General features: G+C 40.0%; 1 protein-coding gene across 5 annotated transcripts in view; it reads left to right on the plus strand.

Annotated features, from left to right (window-relative positions):
- The window catches only part of LOC113407191 (transforming growth factor beta receptor type 3-like), a 177,695-nt gene that overhangs the window by 88,654 nt on the left and 73,862 nt on the right, over nt 1–15,179 (plus strand). For all 5 annotated transcript variants that reach the window (XM_026655334.2, XM_026655336.2, XM_026655331.2 and 2 more), the window contains exon 3: nt 3,202–3,386. In XM_026655334.2, the coding sequence (XP_026511119.1) occupies nt 3,202–3,386 (185 nt within the window). The remainder of the gene's footprint in view (nt 1–3,201; nt 3,387–15,179) is intronic.

Below are 15,179 nucleotides of genomic sequence, written 5' to 3' on the forward strand. Positions count from 1 at the left end.
ATATCCGTTATAATGAGATTACTTTACCTGGTTTTCATCTTCAGAGGGCTTTACAAACCTTAACTAAATAATCTTTAGTTGCAATACAAGCTGGGATTTTTTAAATAAGAAAACTGTTAAAGAAATGGAACATGTAGTACAATAGCAAGACGGGTGAGTACAAGCTCAACTTAAAATACGTAGTCTCAATAGGGGTAAGTCTATATTCTGTTAAACAGTGATAATGTCAAGTATGGGTGGCGTCTTAGCATAGTTGATGACAGTGAAGTAGAAAAGGGAAGGCCAGGATGTGGGCATGTAGTGAGAAGGCTGGCAGAAGTGGATCTAGAGCTTGTGCATGGCTAAACAACAGGAAAGTAAAGCTGAGGCAGGATGAGGCAGTGGTTTTATATAGGGCTTCAGCTATGAGCAGGCTGTGCTGGGGAAGATAAATAAGATGATTAGTGGTATCACAGAGAAAGTTTTTTATTTTTGTATTTAATCTGTTTGGTTTTCCAGCATTATAAATTCTACATGTTGGATACCGTGATGAACACAGTATAAGAACCTATATAGACAGGATTGCAGGGATAACAGGACTTTTTTTTTTATGAGAAGAGGATTGGCACCCTGTATATGCAATGCTAGAAAGAATTGCTTCAGGTCGTATTCAGACCTGGTGAAAATAAATGGAACTACATGAAAACCTTAATGATTTCCATGGGACATTGGTTGTAGACATGCAGACTCACGCCAGTCATTGCACAGTTCTCTGTTCATGTGATTTCCAGTGTTTCAAGATCAGAAGGAATTGCTGTTCCTGAGAATCCAAGAGCGCTAGAAAGCTTGGTGTAGCACCCAAAACAAATGCACGTTGTTGTTACAGAAGTAAAGACCAGGATGTATGATGGAGGGAAGGATGGGTAGATATTTTTAGAAATTAATTAGGAGGCTCAGAAATATCCTGTTGGAAAGCAGATAGTTGATCTTCCTCCAGAATGTCACTAAGAAAAGTGCACATTTTTGTCAACATTGCTTCATCAACGCCACTTCTTCCCGCCCCACCCCACCTCCATGGACCTTTTGGTGTGCACCCTTCACTTAGCCTGCCCTGCCCTTGATGCAAATGCTGGCTCAGATGAGCACCTGATGGTGCTTTAGGTAGAGGCTGCTGACTTGCCCTGTATTTTTCTTGAGCCTCTTCTTATGAATGAATTGTTCTACTGTTGCATTGCTTCTGCAGTTGGAAGAGAGGCTGGGTGACAGACCCCAAATCCATTCAGTAAATTGGCCAGCAAAAAGGAGCTCAAGTGAATGACCGTTCCTTAGTCCTTCTTTCATTCCCTTACCCAAGTATCTGGCATGGCATTTGGGAATATTTATTGTGCAGCTCATATAATAACTCAGCTGCAAGACTGATACACTGCTGATTGGGACGGGGACTGTCTCATTGCACTGTGTTTGTACAGCGCCTTGTACAATCTGGTCCTGGTCCATGAATGGGGCTCCAAGGCACTATCATTATACCTGTACAGTAATAATAATATACTAATTTGTATTATTGTTACTGATGATAACAACTTTTTTAAAGCAATAAAAGAAACAACATTCTTATTAGGCTTTCTTAAAGTATAGTACGTATCACTGCTTGAGGACTGTATTTTTATTTTACGTGGCTGTATCATTTAATCTTGCTTAAAAAAATATTCAAAGTCTCCCACCCTTTCAGTGTTCGTTCAGTGCTGTTGCCAAGCTTCTCATGTTGAGAGTGTGCTGTTTGCTCATCCTTTGCACTCCATGTCTGGGCAGGTGTAAATCATGCCTCAAGCAATGCCTTTAAAAAGTATGCCTGTCCTCTGGGAGCTGGCAGGACTTGTAGTATGCACCAGTGGGTTTTAGAATAAAAACAGCCCCTTTCACAGGACAGGACCTGCATGATCTAAGGCATTGCAAAAATCTCATTGTTCTCAACACCTTTGTTTTCTTTAGAAAAAGTCTGTTTTAAAAGAAACTATCCAACTCTCAAATGATCAGTTGTGGACTGTAATTTTTATTTAATAAGCAAACTATGGGTCAATGGTAAAACAAGAATTAAAAAAATATATACTTGCTGATTATACAGTTTGGGTCTGATGATCTTTAGCGATATGTAACTGCTTATGAACCATATACAAAAATCTGCGAAACGTTTGTTGGAATTTTTTTTTTTTTATTTCAAAGTTTCTTCAGTGGAAACCATTTTTTTTCCCTCTAGCAAATGTATAGCAGGCTGAGATATCACAATTCTTCAAGCCTGTGCCCAGTCTTTTCTATCTATAATCTTTGAGTTGACCTGGCATGCATCTGGGCCTAATTCAGTGACCTTCGTAATCAAAAACATACTGTATCTGTTGTTATAATGGCGTGTTTGAACCATTTTGGAAAAGTAGGGCTGCTTTTCATAAATATTTGTCTTGCTTTAGTTTCCTGCAGATATAGTTTATATGTAAACTACTCCATACACACTCACTGTCGTGCTATCCTGCTATATCACATCACACTGTCTCGAATACAACATAAGAGCATGGCAGTGATTATTTGAAAGGACATTGATTATGTTTTGGACTAGATAACAGTTATCAGTTTAGATCATCATTGTCAGATTCAAAATAGACTTGGCAAACAAAATTTCAGTTTGCCATGTGATAAATGTCTGCAGTAATGTGGCAGGGCACCTGAACTATGTTTGCATTATATATCCGCTCTACTTCAAAAGGAATATATATGATTGCGTAGTTATGTTTTCTGTTTTTGTCATAAAGATGTTTCACATAGACAAATAATCTGCATCTCAGGCAAACCAATCCCTCCCCCCATTTTTTATTTTTCATTCTTTTCTTTCTCAGTCCTTATTTCCTTCCTTATTTTCTTGGTGTACGGTGGACTTCCTACAATTTTGAGAAGGAGAGGAATACATGATTCAAATGAGGATTGTCAGAGAAATTAATTAAACATCTAGCACCAAAAAGGAATGACAAAATAAGTAAATAAGCAAAGTAATTGAAACAAATTATTTATAATAACTAAAAAAGTTTATTTCCGTTATATATTGCAGATAACTAATTGAAGCCTCTGTCTGTGTTCCAACTGGTTTTGTAGTCAAAAAGACAATTCTAGTTTAAAAGATGTCATTTACTCTGGCTCGTGCCTCTGAATGGTGTGTATCTGTGATTTCCTCTACAGGTCCTGTGCCTAGGAGTGAATGTGTGTTATCGGCTGTCAACAGTTCCCACCCAGTTCATGCCTTGCTGGAGAGCTTTACCGTCTTATCTGGTTGTGCAAGCAGAGGCACAATGGGCCTACCGCAGGAGGTGCACATCCTCAACCTTAGAAATCCAGAGGAAGGTCTTGGCCATCATGAAAAAGAGGTAAAGGGGAGATTGGGCACTTTCCAAACAAGAAAGTACAAAAAGTACAAAAATAGCTGTAAAAGGCTTTCTTTTAACATTAACTTGCTGAAGAAAGAGATTTCTTAAACATAAACAGAAGCACTACAGGGAAATGTAGGGTGTTTGCACTATTGCTGCCCGTCCATGCTTTGCTTGGTATAGGAACAAATCCCTGTGGTGTTCCAAGCTGTCAGTCCATCCACAGTTTTCACAAGCAAGAAGTTCACTAACAAAAAATAGAATGAGGAATAAGAAACAGATTTTCATCTAGAGGAGGCCTGTATTGAATTGCCCATCTTCAGCACTAGATCATTTACCAAAATGTGTTGTAAATTATCACAAATGCTTTCAGATCCTTGCCATGATCTCTGTAAACAAATACTTAAATTCAGATTCTTTTACCCTTGTAATACATCTTTATTCTTAACTGCTAAGGAATGTAGTTCAGATAGCAAGTATTGCTGACTATAATAGTTCTTAAGCACAGTGCAATTACTTATTTATGTAGGCTTCACTCAGATGAATTGGAGAGCACTTTTGTTCTAGCTGCTATGAAAGCAGCAGAAAACTCTTGATGTTAACTTGTGCAATACTGTTGTTTACTTTGAAAACACATCAAAACAGACTGCTGAAGTGGAAAGAAAACATTTCATGTCAGGACAGCTCAGCTCCCTAACTCTTGTATTTACAACACTACACCCCAAAAAAACCCAACAACAACAACAAAAAACAAAGCAAAAGAAACCCCAAACCACTACTGCTGCCTGTGAAAGCACCATGGGTATACATACAATTAGCTGAATTGGAAGCATTAGAAAAAGAAACAGATCCAGTGGGAGAAAGCTGATTGCTTAGAGGCCTAAGATCTTAAGTCTGTGCTTAAAAGAAATGTTAAATAAAGTTTACTGACTTCTAATATATAGGGTTGTAGACTGTCACCTCTGAAGTGAGTAGAAATCTTGCCATTGACGTCAATGGGAGTGTGACTGCTGAGCCCAGGCTGTGGTGTCAGTGGAATGTATATTGTATGTTCCACCTGAAATTTCAACTGTTGTTTACACAGTCTGAAAATTCCAGATTATGATGGAAAGGTGATTCATTATCTTTTCAGTAGACCTCCTCACTGGCTGCCCTCAGCCAGACATGTGAGATCTGCTTCAGACTAACCATCCTGCAACAAGTACAGATATAATACCAGTCCTGCTAGGGATGGGCAAGAAAAGTAGAGCTGCTTTGGTGTAGCATTTTTAGTATTCATAAAGTATTTACAAACTACTCTGATGAGTGCAGTATAAATGTCTAAAAAGATACAGGTGCTGTACGTTCTACTATATGGGCATGTAGCCCATATTGTAATTTAAAAGCTTGTTTTTTGATTATCCTGATTCTGCAGTTGTTGCATAGGCACACCTCTTCAGTAGAAGTCATGTGAATATAAAGGCTGCAGGACTCGGCATGTAACATCTCATACACTCAATTATAGCAGATAAATATTTAACTTTTAGATCAAAATGTTTTCTGTCTAGCAGAAAGAGGCTGCTTATGTCACATCTAACATGCTTATTTTATCAAAACAGTTTGTCCATATCTATCTTTCTGGTGTTCTTTGGTGAATTAGGTGACACACTGATGCTGTGGTGGCATACAATATATTTTACATCTGCAGCCCTTTACCTCCTTCCACTGTCTCCCACCCTTACCACAATCATAGCCTTTAGAGATGACTCCTCTGAAAATGAACAGGAAGCTAGAGAAAGCCTTTCTGGCGACAGCAGAGAGCAGAAGCGTGTAAACAACTCGGAAAGATCAGATTTTACTTATAGGATAAGAGTCTGAAAACAAAGCAGAGCAAATGTTATCTTTTTCATCATTGTAAAAATCAACTCTAAGTGCCCTTTTGACTTAAAAAGTAAAATGCATCCATCACCTCATGTTAGGTTAGGTCAGGTCACTTCACCATTTAGGATGTTTCCTGATGCCTGCAAATGCTGATAGCAAAGGCAGAGATTTATTTGTTTACAGTACAATATGTCTATAGAAATAAAAATAGTCTTTTTGTTTGCAAATACCTTCTTTTCAGATGCAACATTTAAACTGTATTTAAAACAGATTGCACATGCACTCTGTGATCTATCAAGGTTCTGATAGCAAGGAATATAGGACTTAAAATGCTTTAAATTATGTAAGTCTTGGAGTTAAGTGTGGTGTGGGTTTTCTTTTGTTTTGCTTTGTTTTGTTTTTTTAACTTGTCCTATTACTGGTGCTACTAAGTTAGACATTCCTTACTTACTGAGAGGAGCGTAAACCCTCCCTGCAGCAAATCTTCTGTAGGACTGATGCATTAAACATGTTTGTTTAGTTATCATGATACTCATAAATGTACAAGGCATGCACACACACATACACGCACAAGTACACACAAGTAATTTACGTTGACACTTCTTTAGAACATGTAGAAAACAAGCTGTCTTGAACTTAAACACTTGGGGGCATCTTTACTTCCCCCGCCACATGCACAAAGTTCCCAGTAAGGTTAATGGGAATTATTTATGCAAGTTACACTGAAAACAATAGCTGGCTTAGTAACTTGCAGTGTTTGCAGCAGCCAACACAATACTAAATTGATAATCACTCAGGTTAAGGTTAAAACCTGCTAAATGAAAAGGTCATGTGATGACATGCTGCATCATGGCTGCTGTTTTCAAGGGGTTTATTTGCTTTCCTGTATTTCCATTTCACTTCATTAATTTTGTAACTATTTGGGTGGCATCTCATTTTCTGAAAATATCGAGGCATTTTCTTCAAATGACCATTCTGATACTGAACTTCAGTCTTTTTCAGCCATTAGTATTTTGTGTTCTGTGCCCTAACATTTCAGTTTTGCCATACTTTACCATAGGAAGTTAATACAGGATGCGTGTGAATGTTGGCTTTGGCATGGAAAATGTGAGCCTTTTTTGGTTTATTTGATCAAATAGTCACCAGAGAGTGAGTGGATTGGTCTGAGAACTAATATGGGAACCAGGTTCTAATGCGCTCTAATTTTACCTCTAGCACTAACTTTCTCTTTAGCTTTTGGCAGCCTCTCAGCCTCAGCTTCTCCATCTGTAAAAAAGAGGATAATCTTTGCCTATTGTGAGCTGTTGGGAGAATTAATTGATGTTTGTAAAGTCACTGTGCAGAGATTAGCACCAGAGAAATATACATAGAGATAAAATTATAAATAAAATTCTTCAAAGATGAAGAACGCTGTTTACATAGAGGTGTAACACAATCTTAGTGGCAGATTCTCTTACTACTAAATGTTGGTTTAAACTGCCCTGAGTTTCTTCAATCATACAGCTAATGATCAAAATAGCTAAGGGGAAAGAAATACAAAATTAATCTCATGTGAATACTTAGAATTTAAATCAGAATTCCTGGAAATACATTCACCATTGTTTTCACTTACATCCTCTTCCTCAATAATCTGAAGATGCAGAACCTGCAGTAAAGTGGCAGGTTTGTCCAGATCTCGCTAAATTAGTGTTTCTTTTGTTCCCAGCTTTACTACTTCTAAAAATTCAAAGCTGGATCTTTTTGAAGTATCTCTAGTAAATTTGGGCTATGATAAATTCTCCCATTGTGTAATGGCTGCTTCATGGATTGGGAAATTATCATAGCCCAAATTTATAAGAGATACTCCAAAAAGATCCAGCTTTGACTCTTTTGAAGTAGTAAAATTGGGAACAGAAGAGACACTAATTCGTCTGTTTCAGTTTGTCCAGACCTAGACCATCTGATAAACTATTCCTACCATAAGACCTTGGCAACGTATCCTGAACCAACATTTTTCACAGTTATTCTTGTAGAACTTCATGATGACAGATTATTCTTCATTCTCCATCAAAGTAATTTGTTTTTAGTACTGTAGAGTTTTGGATGAGGAGGATTGGAATGGAATCCTGGGTCATCTAATCCATTCTTCTGCATGAATAGTGGATTTTCCACTGTACTAATCTCAGCTGTTTTCAAAAGAAAACTTGGATACACCTTTAGGGATACATTTTCAGACTTCAGGTTGAATATGTTTATGTGCAAAGTTTTCACACCCTGAAGAGGTGCAAATACCAGTGTGTACACTTAACCAATAGTCTAACATCTGTATGCACCCAAGTTTTAGACTGTTTCAAGTGCCTGCAGGTGTGCTAAAGGTGGGCATGTGTATGGTTGCATGTTGCTGATACAAGTGGAGGGCTGGTAAAGGTCCTTTTGAAAATGAACCCCTTAATGTTAGGGATCTAACACCATCCCTTTATAGATTATACTACAGAATAATTTGTTTTTCTATTACATCCTGTTGTTGCAAAAATGTACACATGTGCATAAGGCTTATACGCTGTATGTATAGCACTGAGTGACTTCAGTGCTACTACTTAGACTGTGTAAGTCTCTGCAGAATCAAGGACTTAAACTTTAGTTAAAAATGCTTTCTATTTTAAATTTTCTGGTTTTATTTTCATGACACTTCTTTAAGCTTTACAACTGTTCTCCCTTTAAATCTCAGAACTCTTAAGTGTTTAGATAGTTATACCCGCTTTTCATCATTCCTCTAGGCTGTACATGTTAAATTTCTTTACTCTCTCTGCATGAATCATATTTTGTAATTCCCTTATGATTCCTGAACCCCTTTGGGTTTCCCCTCCAATTTATCAGTGTTTTTTTATTTTTGTGTATCATTTTTTTTAAAAACATGATGCTTCATACTGTACAAAGGACACTAGTGTGGCCTTACTAATGCTATATTCAGTGTAATAATTCATTCCCTGTTCGGGCATCCCGTTGAATCTGAGTATCCAAAGGTCTTTGGGACCAACCACAACCTTCAGATAAAGGGAGCTTTGGATGAAGAGTTCACACACGCAGTGCACTGAAAAGAGGCTGACCTGTTGTATAGGGGCTGTGATTTAGGGCTGAGAATGTTCTCATCCAGGGTTACTATGTCTGTACAGCTCTTGATGAGAAGTTGGGAGGGGGAGAAAGAATTCAGATTTGTTAATCAAGAGATCAAGAAGTTTAGTTACAAGGGGTTGAGTTATCTGGGCATCTGCTGTATTGCATGAGCTTTTTTTTTGGTAACATTATCACACTGAATTTGTCCAGTTCAGTATTACAGTTCACCCCATATATCCTGCTCTACATTACTACATTCTAACCATTGGTCTCTTCTCTGGTACTTCTCATTATTATTTTTCCCCTAAGCATATTGCTTTGCATTTATCAGAATTAAATCTCAACTTGTTAATAATTATCCATTTCTCCATGCTCTCAAGATCTTTTTGCAATTTATCTCTGTCCTTTTCTCTGTTCATGATCCCTCCTAATCTGGTATTATGTGTAGAGTTGATTTATACATTTACTTCATCCTTTGAACATTTGTTAAAATACACCACAGCCCTGATTTACCAACCTCCTTTTAATAGACGCTCAGTAATGTTCCCTTGGTTGTTCTAAACTTCTCACTCTGCTCTGGAACTCCTCAAGCACAGACTCAGTGAAGATAAGGCCAGCCATTTTTACAGCCCTCCTAGATCTGATGAGCCTTTGTCAAACTGACTGGCTTCCTCTGAAATTGGGGATAGCGAGGCCAGTAGTCTTAGAAGTTTTGAAAGAACCCAGAACACGGACCTTCGAGTCTGCTGCTTGCTGGTAGGAGTCCCACTAGAAATATTAAAAATACTCAAGTTGTCCTGTTTAATGGTCTGGTTCTATAGTCCATATTTGCTGGAGTAGTTTATTTGACTTACATGAGACTACTCTGGTGAGTCAGGGCTGCGGAAGAGGGCACTTTCACAGTTCTGCGCCTATTATTAAACCTTGTGGTAAGTCACTCAGTATCACTTTCAGATGTGATGCTGTACATGTTAGAATTAAAGGTTCTCATTCTGACAGCAGGGACTCCTACACAACTAATAATGTGACAAGTGCAATTAGTTTAATTACTTTGGTTGATGCATGGTGTCTTCCCATATCCCAAAAAACCTGGATAGACACACACACACACCCCACCCCCGCCTCCTGTGAGCACTTTATGGTATTCATGCTAGTACAGAAATCTAGCCATGTTGAATGTGGCTTTTCATCTTGTTTGCTCTGGACTGAAGTCTTTGTAGATTGTTATCTAAGTCAGCTCAGAAGTTGCTGGTCTCTGTATTTGGCAATTTTTTCAACTTTTACCCATCAGAACTTCAGAAGGAAGTTGTGTGACAGACAGAAGAGTCTGTTTATTTAGAGCATGATGTCCGTCAGAAGCATCAGTTGATGACTATATGCTTAAAGAAACAGGAATGAATTTTTGTGAGGTGAAAGTTCCATGTAAACCCCCAGGTATTTTCTGTTCTTAGAAATGAGATGGTTTGCTGTACACCAGTTGAAAGTGACCATGAAAATACAGTTTCACAAAGATGCCTGGAACTGGCGGTGAAATAATGGCAAGGCAAACAAGAAAAAGGGCTAAAAGGAAAATGTCAGAGTCACTTTCATAACTTCCTCCCTCTCCCCCTCATTATTTAAAATGACCTGTTGGGAGCTTGAAACGAGAATCTGTTTTACTGACATTTATTCTCTTGCACTGTGTGCACACAGATACTGATTTGTTATTGTAGGGTTCTTATGAGAACTGGGCTGCTGGCACTGAGGCAGAGACCCTCAAAGGTATTTATTTTTAGAATTTTTATTAATTTTTTTAAAGGCACGTATGGTAGAAAGATACGTCATTTCCTTCGTTTCCACTCATGCATGCGGGCACACACAATTTCAGACAGATACATTTGGTTTGGGTTCTCTGAAATTCAACTGTGGTTCCAGTTCTTGTCCTCCCTGACCCATCCTCACAAGGTCTCTTCATGACGTACTCTGGAGTATGTCGACTACCACCCCTGCCTTCAATTCCCTTGTCTTTGGAAAAGTAATTAAGACAGTGATGGCAGCTTTAAGTGCACCTTTATATCATAGACAAGTTGGGTAGGTTTCATTATTTCTTCGAGCTCTTGTTTTTGTGCTTGATACAGCACTTCTCAGGGTCATAAGAGATCATCTGTTTAGAGTTATTGCCTATAGAGACTCTTTGAGCCAGCAAGATTGGTATTAATCAGGGACTCGGGGTCAGGTGTAGTACCTGAAAATACTTTTAACTTGTTTTTGGAAGCTGCCTAGATTTTAAATTGACACTGTCCCTTTTAACAGCTACCTAGAAGACTGCCAGAATACAGTAATCATGTTTCCTGTTTACATGCCATTATAGTTTAAAATACAGAAATGTTTTCTGATGGCCATGGTCCATCTATCATATATGTGATGAGTGTCTAGACTGAGAGCTGGATTTGGTGGTGGTCCAGAACCCTAGTGATGGGAAAGAACTCTAATAATCAAACATGTTATCTTGCTGGAAATAACCTTGATTCTGTGGCTTTACAGATTGGATTTATATTCTTCCTGACTTCTTTTTCATTGTAGATATGTCCTCCACATACTTTTCTTTCAATGGTCTTTATAATTATGTTCCTACTAAAGGCTGGACTGCATAACCATTAGAGATCTTTAACATGTGGCCTTTGTTATCCTGATGAAAATTTTGCTTTTTTTATTGCAACAAAAATATACTGTGTCAAATGATCAAAGGGGCCTATACAATTCCATTGACAGATTTCATGTAAGCACCTGCTTACATGTGCAAAAATTCAGTTATGCATGTTCAAGTTAAGCAGTTGAACATTATCTGTTTTGCAAGCACAGATGTATGTTGTGCACATACAAAATATGTAAATACAATTTAGAGGCCCATTGTGGACATATTGCATTGCAGGGTCAGAGCTGATGACCCTGATTCAGGAAAGCACTTAAGCATGTGCTTAATACTTTTGACTTCAGTGGAACTTTGCTGTCTTGAAAAGGGGTGTGTTACCAAATGGGGCCTCTATTTGTACTGCTTTTTGTTAGAACAACCTTTTCTGGATGTCTTAGCATTTATTTTTTCTTGGATATATGTAGCAGTCCCTTGTTACCTATTATTAGATGAAGAAACTCAGGGGAACAGGAGACTTGCTTTTTTTGAAAGTACTCTTCTCTGAATAGATATCTGACTTTCCCCTCCCTACAACAATTGATTTGTATTTCAGAGTGATAGTTACAGGAAGGAAGTTACAGGAGGAACAGTTGGCCACACCGAATATACCTGAGGTTATGCACACAAATAATGTAAATAGGAAGTAACACAGGGCTATTAAATAGTAGTTCAAAGTTAAGCCGGTATTTGATGCTATAAATCAATTTGTATACAAGTAGAAGCCGGACAATGCAGGTCAAAAGAATATGGCATCACTATTGTGAAAATACTTAAGACACTTATGAGTTTCTCATAGTTCCTGGAAATATTCTTTTTCTGTTTTGTACATCCTGATCCTGGAAGCATTTGCTTGTGAGTAGCTTTACCCACAGAAGTAGTCCCACTGAGCTGAGTTACTCTGGTTCCTTGGTTTTATTCAAATGCAATTAATGTCCTGACAGTACTAAAATAATTCCTATATTTATTGTTTTTCTTTTAAACAATTCCATTTTTATTTGTACATGGAAGATAACTTTGATCATGAAAATAAGAAAACACTGAATATTTGAAACAAAAATAATCTGGATAGCTGAGGATCTTCCCAGTACTGATAGTAGAATTATGTTGAATAAGTTTATGTGGAATTCCATTAATGAAGATGTTTCCTCTACATCCAATTTGAACTCCACGTGAAAGTAAGTTACAGACACATACATGCCCCTCTTTCCTCATGCTGATACAGTATATGTCCACGATGATGTAAATACAGTCTCACGCATCCCCTTCCTAAAGCTTGTAGTATTCTAAAGCAGTGGTTCTCAACCAGGGGTATATGTACCCCCTGGAAGACCTCTGTGTACCCCAGAGGTACATCAAGTCATCTGAATATTCGCCTTGTTTTACAATAGGCTACATAAAAAGCACTATCGAAGTCAGTGCAAACTAAAATTTCATAGAGACCAGACTTGTTTATACTGCTCTGTATACTATACACTGAAATATAAGTACAATATTTATATTCCAGTTGATTTATTTTATAATTATATGGTAAAAATGAGAAAGTAAGCAATTTTTCAGTAATAGTGTGCTGTGACACCTTTGCATTTTTATTTCTGATTTTGTAAACAAGTAGTTTTTAAGTGAGGCGAAACTTGGGGCTACGCAAGACAAATCAGACTCCTGAAAGGGGTACAGTAGTCTTGAAAGGTTGAGAGCAACTGCTCTAAAGGATCCTATATAAATTTTCAGGGTTGGTTTTTTTTGTTTGTTTTTTTGTTTTGACTCATGGACACACAGTGTATTCAGACTAGTTCGTTATCTTGGCTCTGAAATGTGAAACTGGGACATGGTCTACACTACGAGTTTAGGTCGACTTTAGCAGGGTTAAATCGAATTAAGCCTGGACACGTCCACACGACGAAGCCCTTTCTTTCGACTTAAAGGGCCCTTTAAACCGGTTTCTTTACTCCACCTCCGACGGGATTAGCGCTAAAATCGGCCTTAGCAGGTCGGAATTCGGGTAGTGTGGACGGAATTCGATGTTATTGGCCTCCGGGAGCTATCCCACAGTGCTTCATTGTGACCGCTCTGGACAGCACTCTCAACTCAGATGCACTGACCAGGTAGACAGGAAAAGCCCTGCGAACGTTTGAATTTCATTTCCTGTTTGCTCAGCGTGGAGAGCACAAGTGACCACGCAGAGCTCATCAGCACAGGTAACCGTGATGGAGTCCCAGGATCACAAAAGAGCTCCATCATGGTCCGAACGGAAGGTACGGGATCTGCTCGCCATATGGGGAGATGAATCAGTGCTAGCTGAACTTCGTAGCAGTAAACGAAATGGCAAAATATTAGAAAAGGTCTCCAAGGCCATGAAGGACAGAGGCCATAACAGGGACGCACAGCAGTGCCGCGTGAAAATTAAGGAGCTAAGGCAAGCCTACCACAAAGCCAGAGAAGCAAACGGAAGGTCCGGGGCAGAGCCGCAAACATGCTGCTTCTACGCGGAGCTGCATGCCATTCTAGAGGGTGCAGCCACCACTACCCCAACCGTGTGCTATGACTCCATCACTGGAGAAACACACAGGGAAGCGGGTTCGGGGTATGAGGAAGATGAGGATGGAGATAACGTAGATAGCTCACAGCAGCAAGGAAGCGGAGAAACCGGTTTCCCCAACAGCCAGGATATGTTTATCACCCTGGACCTGGAACTAGTAACCCCCGAACTCACCCAAGGCGTGCTCCCAGACCCTGAGGGCACACAGGGGACCTCTGGTGAGTGTACCTTTGTAAATATTACACATGGTTTAAAAGCAAGCATGTTTAATGATTAATGATTAATTTGCCCTGGCAATCGCGGCCAGTACAGCTACTGGAAAAGTCTGTTAACGTGTATGGGGATGGAGCAGAAATCCTCCAGGGACATCTCCAGAAAGCTCTCCTTCATGTACTCCCAAAGTCTTTGCAAAAGGTTTCTGGGGAGGGCTGCCTTATCCTGTCTGCCATGGTAGGACACTTTACCACGCCAGGCCAGTAGCACGTAGTCTGGAATCATTGCATAACAAAGCATGGCAGCGTATGGTCCTGGTGTTTGCTGGCATGCAGACAACATCCATTCCTTATCGCTCTTTGTTATCCTCAGGGGAGTGATATCATTCACGGTCACCTGGTTGAAATGGGGCGATTTTATTAAGGGGACATTTTATTCAGAGGTGCCCCTTCCTGCTCTGCTGAACAGAAATGTTCCCCGCTGTTAGCCACGCGGTGGGGGGGAGGGGTGAAGTGATCATCCCCGAGAATTGGGTGTGGGGGGGGAGGGGGGTTAGTTGGGTTTGTGCTGCATGTTAACCCGGAAACCGCAGCCCCTCCTTTTACATTGCAAACCCATTTTAAATGGCCAACCCAATGGGTGCTTGATATGGGAAATGAGGGCGCTGCTGTTTGAAACCATTCCCACATGTTAAGAAGGTTAAAAAAGCCAAAAGACTGTGGCTTACCATGGCTGCCTGCAAGCCGAAATCTGTTGCCTGGCACTGCATGAGTGATCTCTCACACCAAGCCAGCAGGCCCTCAATATAAGAGGAAAAATGCGATCTTGTAATGAAAGCACATGTGCTGTGTAATGTGAACAGCAAAATTTAACGTGAAAGAGTGTACCCATTGTTCTCTAAAATGTGTCTTTTTTAACCACCTCTCCCTTCTCCTCCACCAGCTGCAAATGTTTCTCCTTCACAGAGGCTAGTGAAGATTAGAAGGAGAAAACGGCGGACGTGGGATGATATGTTCACGGAGCTCCAGATGTCCTCCCACGCTGACAGAGCACAGCAGAATGCGTGGAGGCAGTCAATGTCAGACTACAGAAAAGCACAGTATGAACGAGAGGAGAGGTGGCAGGCTGAATCGCGGGATGAACAGAGCAAGTGGCGGGCTGAAGAGGATAGGTGGCGTCAGCTTGCAGACAGAAGGCAAGAGTCGATGCTCCGGCTGCTGAAGCATCAAACTGATATGCTCCAGTGTATGGTTGAGCTGCAGGAAAGGCAGCAGGAGCAGAGACCACCGCTACAGCCAGGGCCGGCTCCAGGCACCAGCCCACCAAGCTGGTGCTTGGGGCGGCACCTGGAGGGGTGCGGCACGGCGCTCCGGCCCCCGGGGAGAGCGGGGCCACGGCCGGGCTCGCCGCCCTCCCCCGG

This window comes from Terrapene carolina, unplaced genomic scaffold (assembly GCF_002925995.2).
Source record: "Terrapene carolina triunguis isolate 2854851 unplaced genomic scaffold, T_m_triunguis-2.0 Scaffold210, whole genome shotgun sequence".
NCBI lineage: Eukaryota > Metazoa > Chordata > Testudines > Emydidae > Terrapene > Terrapene triunguis.